At 38.4% G+C, this 15,477-nt stretch overlaps 1 protein-coding gene across 1 annotated transcript; it reads left to right on the forward strand.

The window, feature by feature from the left end:
- Positions 1–4,205: 4,205 nt before the first annotated feature.
- Positions 4,206–14,786, forward strand: C5H4orf17 (chromosome 5 C4orf17 homolog). Its single transcript, XM_013951514.2, has 8 exons — positions 4,206–4,356; positions 8,128–8,340; positions 8,926–8,993; positions 11,861–12,025; positions 12,576–12,657; positions 13,088–13,259; positions 13,591–13,634; positions 14,563–14,786. Exons 1-8 carry the CDS (start codon positions 4,206–4,208, stop codon positions 14,784–14,786), a joined length of 1,119 nt encoding a protein of 372 aa, XP_013806968.2.
- The last annotated feature ends 691 nt before the right edge of the window (positions 14,787–15,477 follow it).

Below are 15,477 nucleotides of genomic sequence, written 5' to 3' on the forward strand. Positions count from 1 at the left end.
CTACAGTTTTATAGGCATCCAATTCTTTGTGATAACACTGCATTTAATTTTAGTAATTTAAATATTAACACAGTGTCATGAATACTAATTTGGCAGGGTAACACCCCTGGATCCCAAGAACATATTGTGTCAGCAACACTGATACTGTGAGGTTTCTAAATAACTGATGAGATTTCAGACTTAGGTTTGACAAGACAATTAAGAGTGCCACAGAAATTCTACTAAGCAATTTAGTAAAGAAGAAAACCCTCCCACATTTTTAAACACCTGTAAACAGACATAGTTAGTCCTTTAAAAGCAACATACATAGAAACATAAGTAGAATTACGTTGAAAATCAGAAGCTCCAGAAAAATACGGTATCTTCTGTTTCTACAAGTTATTTACACACTATTTTTAGCAAGCATTTAATCTTAAGGACAATACATTTTATGGCAAGTATTACACATTTAAAAAAAGAAACTACAGGGCTTTTGGAAAAGCTCGTCTCCCAGTTAAAATACTTTTTGGAATCAAAGTTCAATCTAAGCACTATAGCCAATACCAAGAGAGATGTATTTTTATTTTTTGTTTCAGGAGATACAGGTATTTTAAATTCTTATTACATACTGGTAGGCAAAACTAGGCATCCCACCATTATAAAGAATTTCTAAAAAATGGAAGATCTATTTCTAATCAGTTATGATGTTTTATTTTTTTACTTCTAATCAACTTTTCTGCTGATATATTTTGGTATTTGATTGTGTTTAGAGTGGTTGAAAGCCAGGATAAAATACTGTGATAGTACAGGCATAAGAGTTTAATGGCACAAAAGCATTCTTGTTCCAGACTTTAAAGCAGCCTTTGGATAGACGGATGTCTGATGGACAACAATCCCAACAAAATGTTTTGATGAACATGCAATTAACATAGAAATTGGTCCAAAAGGAAAGCATGTTCTTTACTGAAATCACAACAAGACAGTAGCTACAGATGAAGGCCTTACCTAACATTTGTAGTGAATAAGACAGGTTAGCTCATGTTAAACTAGGACTGACTCACTGGTGCTGCATGTTGTTTGTAATTCACATCCTTGAAAACAAAGAAAAAGGAAGAATTTCCTTTCTTACAAGATGGAATCAGAAATCATTTAATCCTTTATCATTCTGTGTGAACCAGTTAAGCATTACTAAATATGGTGAAAAATAAACAAAAAACTAAAGCTCAGTGCAATGACATAGGTGCATTGTAGGATTCAGGATCAAAACGCTTCTTAATACACAAATCATTAAATTCGTTTGCTACTTAAAATTCTCTATGCTGATTAATGCATCGTACTACAGCTTTTCTGCAATTCTATCATTTCTATCCTTTAAAACTTCTTTCATACATTAATAGAGAAAAACACAAACCTATAAAATAACGTATACATCACAACTGAAGACAGTGTTAATTGCCAAGGGCAACTACTTCACACCTGACTTCACGGTATATATAGTAACTCTAGGGAAAGTCTTTCTTTTAAATTAGTGTTCAGGTTTATTATTTTCCCCAAAACAAAACTCTGACCTCAAATTTCACATTATAAAAATCAGGAGCAAGTCAGTAGAGTTCTAGCACTATAAAACTAGGTAGAGAGGTGAAAATTGACTTTATGAATGAGTTTATGAACATTCAAGTGTCAGAGAAAAATTAGAGAAGTGTTAGAGAAAATAACTGGATGCACTCTTGATTAGTATGGAAGAGTACAGGAAGAAATAACTACATCTGTTTTGGCCACACTGAAATCAGGTTATCTGGCAAAATGCCTGGTCTTTTTGATTCACTTCAAGAATAATTTGTATAAGGCAACAGTTTGCAAGACTAACACCAAGGCACTCGCAATTTGCCAGTATTGCTGCATGTGATCAAAATGCCAATTAGAAGGTAATGCAGATCATAGTTAGGAAAGAATATTTGCTTAAGTCACCTGCCTTTCCTTCTCTTTCTTTTTTATTTTCATCCTTTATTCATTAGTCATGCACAAAATGTGACAATTCACAAGGGACAAACACTGACCTTGCCTTGGCTGGTTTTTCATGGCATACGATGAACTTAACGCCAGACCTTCAACTCTGGAATTTACGTTGTTTTCAGATGAGCAAGCCTCATATTTGTTGACCTTCTGTACACATTGCAAAATCTGTCAGTTCATTCGAGTTTTCCCCTGAGACAGAAAAAGTTATGGAATAAAAATGTAACTTTGCAAGTAATTAAGAGCTGCTTGAAAAATTGTCCTGTCTTTTTTCCCAACCCTGTCTTCTCTGCATATACCTTAAAACATACCAAAAGCCACACATTGCCTACTGACCCCAACAGATAGCTGTTGAATTTCTCCATTCTCAGCCTACCTAGCCTCCCCAGTCAGGAGCTCTTACAGGTGACTTTCTTATGGGGAAAGAGTTCTCCACAACTGCTTGTGAGGTAATATCTGAAACACAGTTTGATCCTCATCTCTTTCAGGGAAGAGGAGAGAGGGAGAGAATGGAAGAAAGCAATTTTGAGTTAGCTCTGCTAACTCAAAGAAAAGCCTGAAGGGTCTGTGCCATGAGGAGACATATTAGCCTAAGTGTAATTATGCTACCCCTTGTTATGCTGGTATAGCTTCTTATGCAGACGCATTTCTTCCAGAATAGAAGTGTCAGTGCTGGGAGCTGTACAATTAAAACTGCAGTTTTTAACTGTGCTGTTATTTTTCAGGAACAAGGCCTATCTGAGATTATAGAACAACTGAATATGGCATAAAAAGCACAGCTTAAGGTGTCATGGTAACTGCTGAGCAGTGGATATTGGAGGCTGCTTTACACTTTATTTATTTATATGTTATACACTGAGCCATGAGAATACCAAGCTCAGGTATGTCAGAAGGAAAACAAGATTTTCCTGTTCTGATTAAATAGACTTTGGTGTGATTTAACAATAAAAGTAGCCTCTTTGTAATGTATTTCCACGCGCTCTGGCTCAACTTGAACTGAAGTCAACAAGCTGTGGCTAAGACCCAAATATAAAATGGCAACAGCAACAATCTCCTTTGTCTACAGTGTTCATTGTAATTATTTAAAACAAAAGCAAAAATACATTTAATGTTGCATGGTCCACAATTTTTTTTTTAGTGGATTGTCAGGAAAGACATAAATGACAGAAAGCTATTTAATCTAGGTTTGTGTCTATCCCCTATAATGCTTTTATGAGATAAGACTTGATGTTCTGACTATTTATCATTTTAATCTAGGAAACATGGTTAAAAACTGTCCTTTGGGAGGCACATACACGAAGCCAGCAATGGCCAGGGCAGAACTCTGAGGGACATATCACATTACCTGTAATTCATTAGTGTCACTGACCACCAGGGCATGGTAGAGAAATGAACTCAAAGGAACTTGATTCTAGACCACTGTGAGGTAGATTAGATAAACCTTCTGCATGACATTTGCAAGGTGTCTTCAATAACCTACCACTGTCGGGATGTTCCCAACCTTAGAGGTTATTGTTCTGAGTAGCCTAACCAAGGTGTCAGAGACAAGGAACACTGTGAACACTAGTGACTTCTACTGCACTGAAGGAAAAAAAGTCAAGTTAATGGTAATAATAGCTAGTAGTCTATCATTCAACCTCTAAAAGCAAAATCTAGAACAGATTCCAAGTATTAAGAGACATAGGACTGCCTTGCTGCATACACAGGCCTTAGTAAAGACAGAAATCAAAAAGGCCTGGACATTTCCTTTGCTTTCATTACTAGTCCCTTCACTTCTCTTCACAAGTCAGAAAGCAATCTATCCCTGTATTTTAATATGCTCTATTAGTACACAAAGGTGTCTCATTTATGCATGGCAATGAGCAGTTGAGCTCCTGAACAAAACTACATGGAAGTAAGAGCAGCTGGAGGACTGACAGCTGAAAAGTGACCACAGGCAGTATTAGATGACTGAGGTAACTACTTAGGAGTGAAGCAGTAGGTAGCTTGCTTCCACCCTCCTATGCTTAGAGCTTCTCCAAAATGTGTTTGGAAGAGGTAAAAACATATAAAGCACTAACAAGAAAAACAGTAGTTGAAATTTCTGCTACCTTTCTGTCTGTGTCAATTCATGGTCTTTATTTCAATTCCAGGATTTGGCCTCACTTGATGAGCTGGAGGGCCAACCTGTTCTCCCAAACGACACTCTGCAAGAGAATAAAAAAGGTTACACAATGAATATCAATTTCAAGTCACGGCCTGAACCTCAGTTCAACCACAACATGCTGCAGAACAATCTGCGTTACCCTCCTTCTAGAAGCTCAGATGGGACATACTTCTTGTCTAGGCATGTTCCCCATCCTAGGATGGTCTGTCACATACGAGGTAAGAGTTGGTCATGGACCACATAGCTAGCCTGGAAAACTGCCCTGGCAAGCATGAAGAAAAACGTGATTGTAATGTGATTTTGTTCTAAAAATCACCCACCCTTCCTGCTTCCACTATCTTGCTAAGAGAAGCATTTCACCAGCGTGCACAAACTCAGTAGGAAATCCCACATTTGGAACTATGACTAGTCACGACTGAAATACTGAGACCCTTCAGGGACAATAAGGATATGCAGCGTTCCTGGTGTGGTCATTTGCATGCTAGTGAAGTATTCATTGCACAGACAGGAGCGAAGGACATCTTACTCAGAATAAAACATTGAAAAAGTTCTATTAAAACACACTTCACTACAAATTTGTTGCTCACATCTTAGAACATACAATCCAGTATGCACGCACAAAGTCATTACCTTCATTTCAAGCCACTAAGCATCTTTACTTGTCCTCAATAATGAAAAATCTCAGACTGACACTGTAAAGGTCAGCAGCACTAAATTCTTTACAAGGTACAACTGAAACCATTTCACAAAAAGAACTGTCTGGAAATTCTTTTAAGCTAAATTAATTTATTTCTCTTTCCTTTTGTACTCACAAGTGTACCAAGAGTGCCAGAAATTTTACCTAGAGAGACAGTCTTTCACTTTTTTTTTTTTTTTACCTATATAATCCTCATACCTTTCAAGGAGCAACCTAGTACACAATGCAGCATGTAGTAATGCTAACCTGCTGTTCTACAAACACTGTGCTGCTCTGCTGCATGATAGATCTGGCTGTGATTACAATTCTTACACCTGAAAGAAATACAGAGAAAAGCAGTGTACCAAGTGCATGAGCAAGAGAAGAAACAGCACTTTTAAAGATTGGCTTTTGTTTCAGAAGCAACTTTGTAGACTCTACTAACTCACTAACTCATTAATCTCACTAAAGTAATGTTCAGCTGTAATTACTTTCTGCTTAGTATGTATCTTACATCAGATACTTGTTAGAACTAAGGTTCTGAAAAAAATCATCTATTACTTAATAAAACTGCTTCCTATTTTAAAATCAGTTTGACTGACTTTAATGATAAAAATAAAGTGTTCTGTTTCAATTCCTATTACTGTATCTGAGCAAGGAGGATTCCAGTACTTCTAATGCATCTACAGACTCACTCAATTTCAGTTTTTGGGTTCAACTTTCTCCTCCTAGTTCATTACACTGGAATGAACCGCGTACCTACAATCTCTCTGAACATGAAGGGTATAAACTGGCCTACCAGTGGGTAGGGTTTAAGAAGGAAAAAGTCAACACTGATTTTTCAATACAAAGCTGTGGTGATGTTGCAGGAACCATCTTTTTAATGGTGAGGCTCATAAATCTGAGCTTAGTTTGTGAGATACAATAAACATGAAAGCCAGGAAAACTCTAAATCTGCAAGTCTCCAGTCCAACATGTACTTCTACTTTTTGCAGATGCACAGTCAGTGTCTTCAGGAGGCAGTTTTTCAACTTAATTGATGTGTGTTGGACTGCAATAAACTGATGCTAGGAACTACGAGGACACACATGTAAGGAGGGCCAACTAAGGAGTTATTTTTAGATATATTAGGAAGGAAAGACATTCTGCCAATTGCATAGGCCCACTAATAAAATACAGCATGAAATTGCTAAGACTGGTGCAGGAAAAAGGTGTAGATATATATTTGGAAGAGAAGAAGATATATATTTGGAAAGAGAAAAAATTGTCTCACAGTAAATTATTTTCCAGTTTCTCAGTAGATTTGTTAGTCCCAAAGACATCTTGCCAGAGCTTAATGTTGTAAAAATGAACAAACCTGGTAATTTGCATGCAGGAATGTTAAAGAATTAGTTGAAGCCAGTAATGTTATTTGTAAAAGTTCCTAGCACAACTTTTTAAGTCCTTGAAGAGCAGAGAAGTCTGAGGAAATTGAAAAAGTTCTGGCAGAGCCAAGAGTCATGAAGAACAGGCAGGATTCACTAAGGCAGCTAAAGGTTGTTAGCCTGCCAGCAGCCCAGAGACAAATTGGTGGAACTGTTGATAAGGATTCAGCTGATAAAGTGTGAAAAGATCAGAGTATAAGCAAGTTAGTGTGTCTGGATTCTTGGAAAACAGGTCCTGTAAAAATAGAACATAAAAGTTTGGTTTAACTCTTTGAAAATATAAATTTAATGAAAAGGTAACAGCATACTTGTAGGATGCTTAAACCTCTGTAATATGTTTAATGGAGTTGTATTCAAACTTCTTATTTTAAAAAATGGTATTATAAAGTGTTAGACAACATTTAAATGCAATGTTATACATCTAGTAACAAAAGAACGCAAGCCACAATAAGGGAGAACAGAAATACTTTCAAAAGCACTTGTCCGAAAAGGACTAGAGGTTCTTAATGGAAAAGCAGCATGAATTCTTTGTGCAACAGACCACCATAAGGTAATGTAAACCCAGGATGGTGAGTGGGGTAATGAGATGAGAAAGGAAATTAATTTTATTTCTGCATATAGCATTGTAAAATTTGATACACGAATACTAGGTACAACTCTATCATCTTCCCTTTTAAAGAATGCTCTAAAATTGGAGATGATACAAAAGAAACAATCCAGGACCTGGACAAGATAGATACCTTGGAATGAATGAGCTCAACCTGTTGGGAGAGGAGGGGAGAGAGCTCACAGTGTGGAGAGAGGCATACAAATACTTTCCGAGTAGCCTGAACAGACTGTTTACTGGTCTTTCTTGCCCTAAAACACAATGAATTTGCACAAAAACCACACAGTTCACACAGGTGAACAAAACAAATTCTCTAATGGCATCTGAAAAACAATCCATTAACTTCTGCTGCTCTCATCTAAGATAACAGGCTTTTTAAGACAGGCACAAGAATGACACTTAACTTCTAATTATCACTGCTAAATAAGGGTGCTTCACCATACCTGGCCATTCTCCAGGTTTTATCTGGAACATCATCACTGTTCAAGTAAGAGGTTGATTACTGTCCACTATAACAGAACGATGACTGCTTATGCCCCTCTGCTATCTATTAAAATATGCTTTCTTTATTCACTGTTTAAATACCTCCCTCTGCTTGTTGTGCTATCAGACTGGCTTTGGTTAAATAATCAGAGAAATGGGTGTTCAAAAGGTGTTATGCGGTAACAGTTCAGAGCCTTCTAACAGATTATTCCAGTACACCCAGTTTGGCCACTGTGCGCCATGCATTTGGGATTTTGGTCTCAGTATGACTCAGGAACCTGCGGATGCAGAACAAGCCTCACTAGATGGTCAAAAGGAAAAAGCACAGGGTAGTTTTTTCAAATACTTGAGAAAAATAAAAATTCCAGCTGACTACACATGTGAAGTGGTGGATACAGAACTCATCTATGTCTCTCTCTCTAATTCTGGCTCCAAAGGGGAATTCTCAAAAGACAGAAGGTAACCTCTTCTCATATACGCTACCAGTTCTGCTCCCATCATGCTTCTGGTATGAGCAGCACAGATTGTGATTGATCAACCATGGACCTAATGCAATGACTAAATCATACTGGATTTGCAAATTTTATCACAATTGGGTAGTACTTTTCCTGCTAGGATTCTCAGATTCTTGAAATTCCCTTTGACTCATTCCATAAGCTCTTTATTTTTATACACAAATTTATGTTTTATGTTTGTTTTCCATTCATCCACCACAGACTCCCTTTTGAGGGAGTACAAAGTTACTATGCATGCTAGCTTATCGTAGTAAAGACTTGTTTCCATTTGTTTTTTTGCACAGGGATAAACAATGCTCCTATCTGTGTTGTAAGAGACACAGGCAGATTTTTAAGAGAACACATATCTGCTGGCAAAACAGAAGTCCTGGAGCACAAAGCTGATCAACAACATGTGCTAACTGGGAACACCACAAGCAATGCATCTGCCAACAACTACCTTCCAAGGCTCGAGGCTTGCATGAGAAAGGGGTTAGGCTCTTCACGGTCCAGGACACGTGAGTAGGGGGGCACCGAACTGCTGCTTTATGCAGCAGCAGAAAAGGAACCTCAGCTGCTGAAGGTGGAACCAGATCTCAGTCAGGGCACTGTCTCACCACAGCTCAGGTCCACATGAAGTGAACCTAGGGCAATGAATCTATGTTAAAAAGGCAAGCATTTCTTCTCTTCTGTGTTAGCCACCACATTTAATAGATTTCTTTTCTCCTTGCTGATTACACTTGTAACTTTATATGTTTTAAAGATCACATACTCACTAGACATCTAATATTTTGTCACAATTATCAGCAATTATTGCACCTGTGAGCAGCATTCTGCAGTAGTAGTTACATAGTGCTGTAAATGTACATTCATGAGACACATTTTTCAGGATTTTCTTAACTTTGTTAGGCATCCCAGCTTAGAATTGCATTAATTTGCTGTGCAAAGTAATAAAAGCAAATAAAAAGGGAAGGAAATACACCCTCTTACAGATTTCTAAAACATGGCTAATGTATTTTAATTAAAAATGGCACCCTGGACATAATGTATCTTATGGCCTTTATTTTTCAACTTGTGAAAACAATTTGCCTGTTGACTTCCAGAACACGGGGAAGGAGGACTTGGAGACATCCCTAAAGGGATTCCAAATACCCCTACTTCACTTAAAAAGGTAAGTAAAAAAAACTGGCATACAATTTTTTATTTTAGCACTCTCTTTCACACTTCTGAAAACTGTAATCTGAATCGACTGGTTCAGGCTGATAAGGAGGACAATACAGACCCAAAAAGAGGGATGTGAGGATCCAAAATGTATTGGTATCCAAATGGATACCTCCATTTTGGAGATATCCAAAATGTAAGAACACTAGAGCTGGGGATGGCTATGGTATTAAGTAGGGTGATAACCAAGTTATAAATGTGTTGCTTTCAGCTGAGTCTGTATCTTTACATCAACAGTTGTGACTAAGAGTCTGAGCACATGCTGTACTAACAGCAGAAGACACTGCTCAAATGTTCTGTGTTAAACTGAAAAGGAGGGATCCTTGAACATGAACCTTCTTTGTTCCCAGATGCAAAATACTGGGTAGTCATAAGACTATCCTGCACCCAGCTTTCTTTTAAACCTATGAAATAAACTTCTTAAGAATGACATTAATCCTCCTACTTACCTGCACAGCACAACAGCCATGAAGATGCCTCTGTTAACCCTGTATTTGCACCACACCTGCAGAGCCTGGGTGAATTTCCTGCTTCTTTTACAGTGAATTGCAAGGTTTGAGGAGGATGTATGTGAAATGTGCGACAGCGAGCTTCAAGGAAAGAAAACACACTTGTATAGAAGATGAAAAATATGTCCCCTTTCTGACTGCAATATGATATTAAAGATGTTGTTTTGCCTGAAGAAAATATGATAGCTTAAGCTTATAGAGTGGATATAAATCAGGGTAGTCAGCAGTTACAAGTTAGCTTGCTAGTTACATTACAGTTTGCAAGCACAGCAGATGAAATAGTTAAAGCCAGCTCATCAAAAAAACCCCAATTACTACCTACTTGCCAGAACAGTCTTAGGCACTGCTGTTACATGTTGTCCCTTTATTTGGTTTAGTTTGGGAAAGTTTTCTACTGACATCATACACCAATATATTCATGTACAATCTGACTGTTGCCTTGCTGTCTCTGATAGATTACTTCAGTAAAAGGCCAAAAAGAATATTTGCATCAGAAGGTACACATGCTGCTGTTACCTTTTTTTTCGTCTTCTTTTTTCAACAAAGCAGCAAGCTACTATCTGACAAAAGATCAGAATTTATCTCTTTAGAATTTTAACTTTTCTTGGTGGGATAAGTATCTGTGTAAAAACTAATTGTCAGTACACTACCCTCAAGCCAATGGAGAAAACAAACACCCCAATACAACTCTGGGAGAGAGTTTAGAAAAGGCAAGCTGAGAAGGAGAAACTTGGAAACGCTTCTTTCTAGGTTTCACAGGGAGCCATATGCTCTTCCATGCAAAAGTCACTGCTTAATTACTGCTGGGGAAGTGCAGGGGGAAGAGGGAAACATTCAAAGCTTCTTGATGCTGAATAACATAATCTAAACTTGGAACAGCATGGCAATTGGTTATGAAACTACCAGTGAAAAATAAACAGCAGAAATACAAAGCATACACAGATCACTGATATCATGCCAGGGAATTGCAATTTCACTGTGCTTTGCTAGTAAGAAAAATCATTAAACTCGATGAAGATGAGAATAAAATTCACTTAGTCTCAAACTGGTGAGGAAAAACCTATCACACTATATACAAAAAACAAGTACAGGAAAAACCTGTACTCTCCCCTTTCAACACAGAGATTCTTTAGATTATTTGCCAATAACAGTTTTACTTTTGCTGACAGTGTCTTGTAGAAGAAGCAAGTAGGGATTCAGATCCAACTTTGCAGCTGTGTTTATAAATTCCAGTAAAAGATTCTCTTTGTCATAACTCCCTAGTCTCAAGATGCAGCTTATCTAATTACTCATTTCCTCTACAGTGACAATGCAATAGCTGAGCAATAAGTTACTATTCCATTACAAATACAGTATCGTAACGAGGACTGCACATGCTTTCAAAAAAGTCCATTTAAGCGTTGCTGTATTGCTACTGGACATGAGAGGGCACTGCTAAGATGTTTTGCTGTAGAGGCCCTGAAAGTAAGGATTAACTTTCCTTGGAACTTTCCTCTTTTTAACTGCTTTCTTCTCTCTCACTGTTGTTCATAGGTTCCTGAGCTGGGTATAGTAAAGGCCATGCTTTATCTTTACTATTCAGTTATATATACAGAATACAGCTCTTCAAACTCTGTCTATTGTATTGTATTGTATTTTGGCTGCAAAATAACCATATGTAATGGCCAGATACTGTTTTATAGCCACACTCAGTAAACTACCGTTGTTAATAACTCCACTAGTTGCCTTTCACTTTTCCTCTAGGTTTCCCCACCGCATTTACAAACAAAACCCGCTGAGCACTTTATGATTCCAGTGCTTTTCACAGACTTGTAAGCCTGCTCACAGAGAAGTGAAGAGTCACTCAGCAGCACACTACAAATTCATGACTAAAAAGCAAACAGAATCTAGAGGCCCACATTCAATCCCTTCCTCAGCCAGTTTCCATTAGTTGTTACACTGCGTCACTTTCTTTCTTATACCAAAATGCAAATCTCTCCAAAACACAGAGCTGTTCCAAAAAGACATTTCAAAGCAAAACATGGTGGACTGTTCCACATATTTTCTTTGCCAATAAAGGGAAAAATCCAACATTATGGATTATGAATATCTGGTATTGTTCTTGGTGACTACGTATTAGAGGCCGTAACAACCTGCGCATTTCCTATTTGTAGCTGTATTCAATAGAACCTCTAACAGTTTTAGACGTGTTTTCTGCTTCACAGCCTTGCTGGGGACCAGTGTTAGTCATCTATTTCACATTGCCTTTAACTGCTGTTTAAATGGAGTCAAGCTATTTCTTTATACATTGTTTTCTGCTTTGGAAAAGCTTTTGAAAAAACGATTCCAAACCTCTACACCACCTGCAACTAGCCAGGAAATCCACGCTGCTTCTCTCACCCAGCCTTCCTCTCCATTCATCAACTTGCATCACGATCCTCACATCCAAGAGGACACGAATTATGTCCCAAGCTACCTGGATCAGGGAATAAAGGTAAAACATGAGTGCTGTAGTATATGATTTCCTGTGTTGTTGCGCATTTTTATTTCTCTTGAGGAGGATGTTGAATCACTGGAGGTTATTTGTCAGATTTTTATCCCCAGTGTGAATTCTATCAACTTAAATTTTTATTCAGCATTTACTTTGAGTTGCTCTCACATAACTGGAACTTGCTATTAGAAATCATTGACAGAGCAGTGCAAATAGCACATGGGCTGAAATGTGTCCTCTAGAAAACAGCCTGCATATATTATGTATCTTATCAAGAGGCTTTATATATACTAACCACTGCTTACGGTTTCCTTCCGATGTCTCTTAAGTGCTCTCTGTACATGGTACTCTCCCAGCATCACCTTTTGCTGACTGGTGTCCTTAGCTCACAGAGCTGCATACCACAGCTAAACTGATGGTACACTCTCTAGACAATTTGCACAGCTGTAAAACTGCACGCTCACAAAGCTAGAGCTAAACTGAAAAACACAAAATAACCATGTTGCCAATCAGCATCTCTTCCCTCATTGTAACTATCCTGTACATCTTCTAGGTGCTGGAGAAACTCTGCAAAATTTTACGGACAGATTCTCTTGCAGAGATCCAAGGATGGCTCTCAAGGGCAAGTATAAAAGGTAATGCATGCAAACGCACACAAGTTTTGAAAGAACTACCCTCTCATATATTTGTGTAAAACCGTGAAATTCTCACAGACGTGAATTGAATGGGATTGCTGAGATGGAAAGAACAGGATCCAATGAAGTGCACTTGGCCCGAGTGTGGTTGTGCTGAACAGGAAGGTGACAGTGTATAGAAAATAGTCATTCAGACTTCAGCTCGCTCAGATTTGGTGCTGGGTGGAAAAGTATGCACTCCCAGCAGAGCTCCAGGCTGTCATGGGCTGGGGGAAGGCAGAAAGCAAATGGAACACATCTCTCTTACCTCCTTAAGGCCTTTGAAAACCCCAGGCTGAGGCTCAGATAAGGAAACTCCAGAATTTGCTCCTAAACATCCAGATTGGCAAGTGGGAACTTTTATAAAATGTCTGCTGCCTTCAAATTTCAGAGAAAAACTTCGTGTCCAATCTGATTCACTCAGAACTGACTGGCAAAGACTTGCTGAATTATCAGCCACGTGCAATGAATGAAAATACAGCAGAGAACATGAATATCCAGAGTCCGAAAAAGCCTCATCCTCCTCTTTGGGGAGATGCTGAAGAAGAAATGAATCAGTCCAGGTAAAGCCTGCAGTGAGGTTGCTAGGATTAGGGATGAGATAAAGCTCATAACCAGAAATACATTTTCACATTTATTTGAAAAAGAAAAAAAATTTTTTTTGAATTTCTGTTTTCTTCTCCTGTGAACCTCACGAAAAACGCAACTTTGTGACGGAAATTTGTCATGCACAGCTTGAATCAAAAGTGCCCCTAACTACAGATGATCCCACACTCTTTTAGCATTAGGGGCACTTGAAAACCCTTTAAAAAGTAACTCCTGTATATTGCAATGTACATGTAATACACAGTTTACACTATTTATAAAGTTAGACTTTCTCCCTTTTTTATTCAGGCCTTCAACTACAGAATCAGAAGCAAGTCAAAGCAAGAAACGGGGTAAGTGATGGAAATTATGAATGTTAAGACACCTTGTGTCTAGGATGCCACTCACTGAACTGTGTAGGGACTATGAATGTCTAGCAGCTCTAACTTTTATCTTCGCAGCAGGCCCAGAATTCAGTGACAACATGAAAAATGAAATGAAATTAAAAATGGAGGTCAAGTTCTCTAAGAGCTAGATATCCAAAACTTTCCATTATTGTGGACACTGAATTGGTTTCTCTTGATAAAAAATTCACATAAATCTTCTTTTAACTGGTGTAACTCAGAAATAAAGCAAGGTGAGGAACATGGACAGCTGCTTCTGCCTCTTGCTAGAACAAACCATAGCAGCAAGAAGTACTGATTATCACCTCTTCCTCCACTAAGACCTCCTGCTATAAATCGTACACAGGCTGAAACTCCTTCTGCCAATGCTTTGCAATTTGCCATCATCTAAACATATCTCCTCAGACTAAGCCAGGCTTTCTCACTCAGACTTTTTCAGCTACCAAAGCCCACCTTTGCATCCTTTACCCAGCCAATGCAAGCCAACAATACCAGCACTCCCAAGAAACACTCCTATCACCTCTTTGTATCCCTTCTGAAACACATCGGGATAACACAAGTCAGTCACAGAGTATGTCATAACTTTAACAAAGCCATTCATGCTGGTTTAAAAGCTACCAGTATTAATATTATTTGTAACCATACTGGAAGAGCAGGGAAGAGTAAGCTTATGTAAGAACAAGAAGATAAATCAAAAGAAGAAAACTCTAAAGCAGCAATCCTTCCTTTTCCAAGTGGCATCCAGAGGGACTTACTTGCTAAGGAGTACAAGTGCTTCTACATTCCCAGTTGTGTATGGAACAAAATCAAATCAGTCTAACAAAATCTTAAGCCTAGACTGATAATATAGAGTTTTCTTTTCCAAAATCTTTTCCAGAAAGGGAGAAAGAATGTCTTTTGTTCTCAAGGCTGAGAAACAGAAGTTCAGCACATGCAGATCCACTGTCCCCAGGGAGGCCCTGCAGTCAACAAAGCACTACAGAAACAAGAACTGCTCCTGCCTTCACACTTCATCAGAAGTCTCGTCTGCGCAGCAGCAAGCCACCCCCAACACGCATGCATCCCCTTTCTAGGGAAGGCCCCTCTGTTCACAGCCACTGAAGCAGCTCCAATGCCACCTTCACATAAAGAAAAGTATACTCTTTAGCACTTGTAATATATTTACAAATACTTGGTCAGGCTCTCTTTCAAAATAAAATAATCTTATGCTTACTATATTTAGTCTTCCAGTGATTCAACCAAACCATGCTGCATAGGTACCTGTGAAGAGAGCTGAATGAAAAGAGGGACAGAGACAACACTTTGGCATCAGATTCACATTTCTGCATAACTCAGATAGCTCGTGTGCAGACTTGACTCTACAGTCACAGACATACCAGGGTAAGAGGAGGGGCATACACATCATTTGCAGAGAGGCATGTCAAGCCCTAGGCATCAGAAAAAAGAAAAAGAGAGAGAGACTGACTTTTCAAAACCTGGTCTGCACAGTGACTGTCGATGTCCGCCTCACAGCAAGCTATTATTTGCTTCCATATTTCTTGTTATTAGTGGAGAAGCATTACAAGGTTTAGCATCCATGGGGGAAGAAAAAACAAACAAACACTAAAACCACCATACAAACCACAAGCCACTAAAATACAGACCAGCAACAACAGAAATTTATCTGGACCTTATCCAGGTCTTGCAAATAAACCGTGAAAGCAGAAGAAACAGTTTTATCTGTTTAAAACGCACCTCTGTCAATTTATTCTCACAAAACCAAAGATGTGATAAATTGACCACCTTTTCATTT

Source organism: Apteryx mantelli, chromosome 5, assembly GCF_036417845.1.
Source record: "Apteryx mantelli isolate bAptMan1 chromosome 5, bAptMan1.hap1, whole genome shotgun sequence".
Taxonomy (NCBI): domain Eukaryota; kingdom Metazoa; phylum Chordata; class Aves; order Apterygiformes; family Apterygidae; genus Apteryx; species Apteryx mantelli.

Excerpts from the sequence above, each read along its gene's own strand:
- C5H4orf17 (XM_013951514.2), top strand. The coding sequence starts at position 4,206 with ATGAATATCAATTTCAAGTCACGGCCTGAACCTCAGTTCAACCACAAC. Across the intron at positions 8,341-8,925 it reads CTCTTCACGGTCCAGGACAC|AACACGGGGAAGGAGGACTT; the intron begins GTGAGTAGGGGG and ends GTTGACTTCCAG. Across the intron at positions 13,635-14,562 it reads AAGTCAAAGCAAGAAACGGG|AAAGGGAGAAAGAATGTCTT; the intron begins GTAAGTGATGGA and ends AATCTTTTCCAG.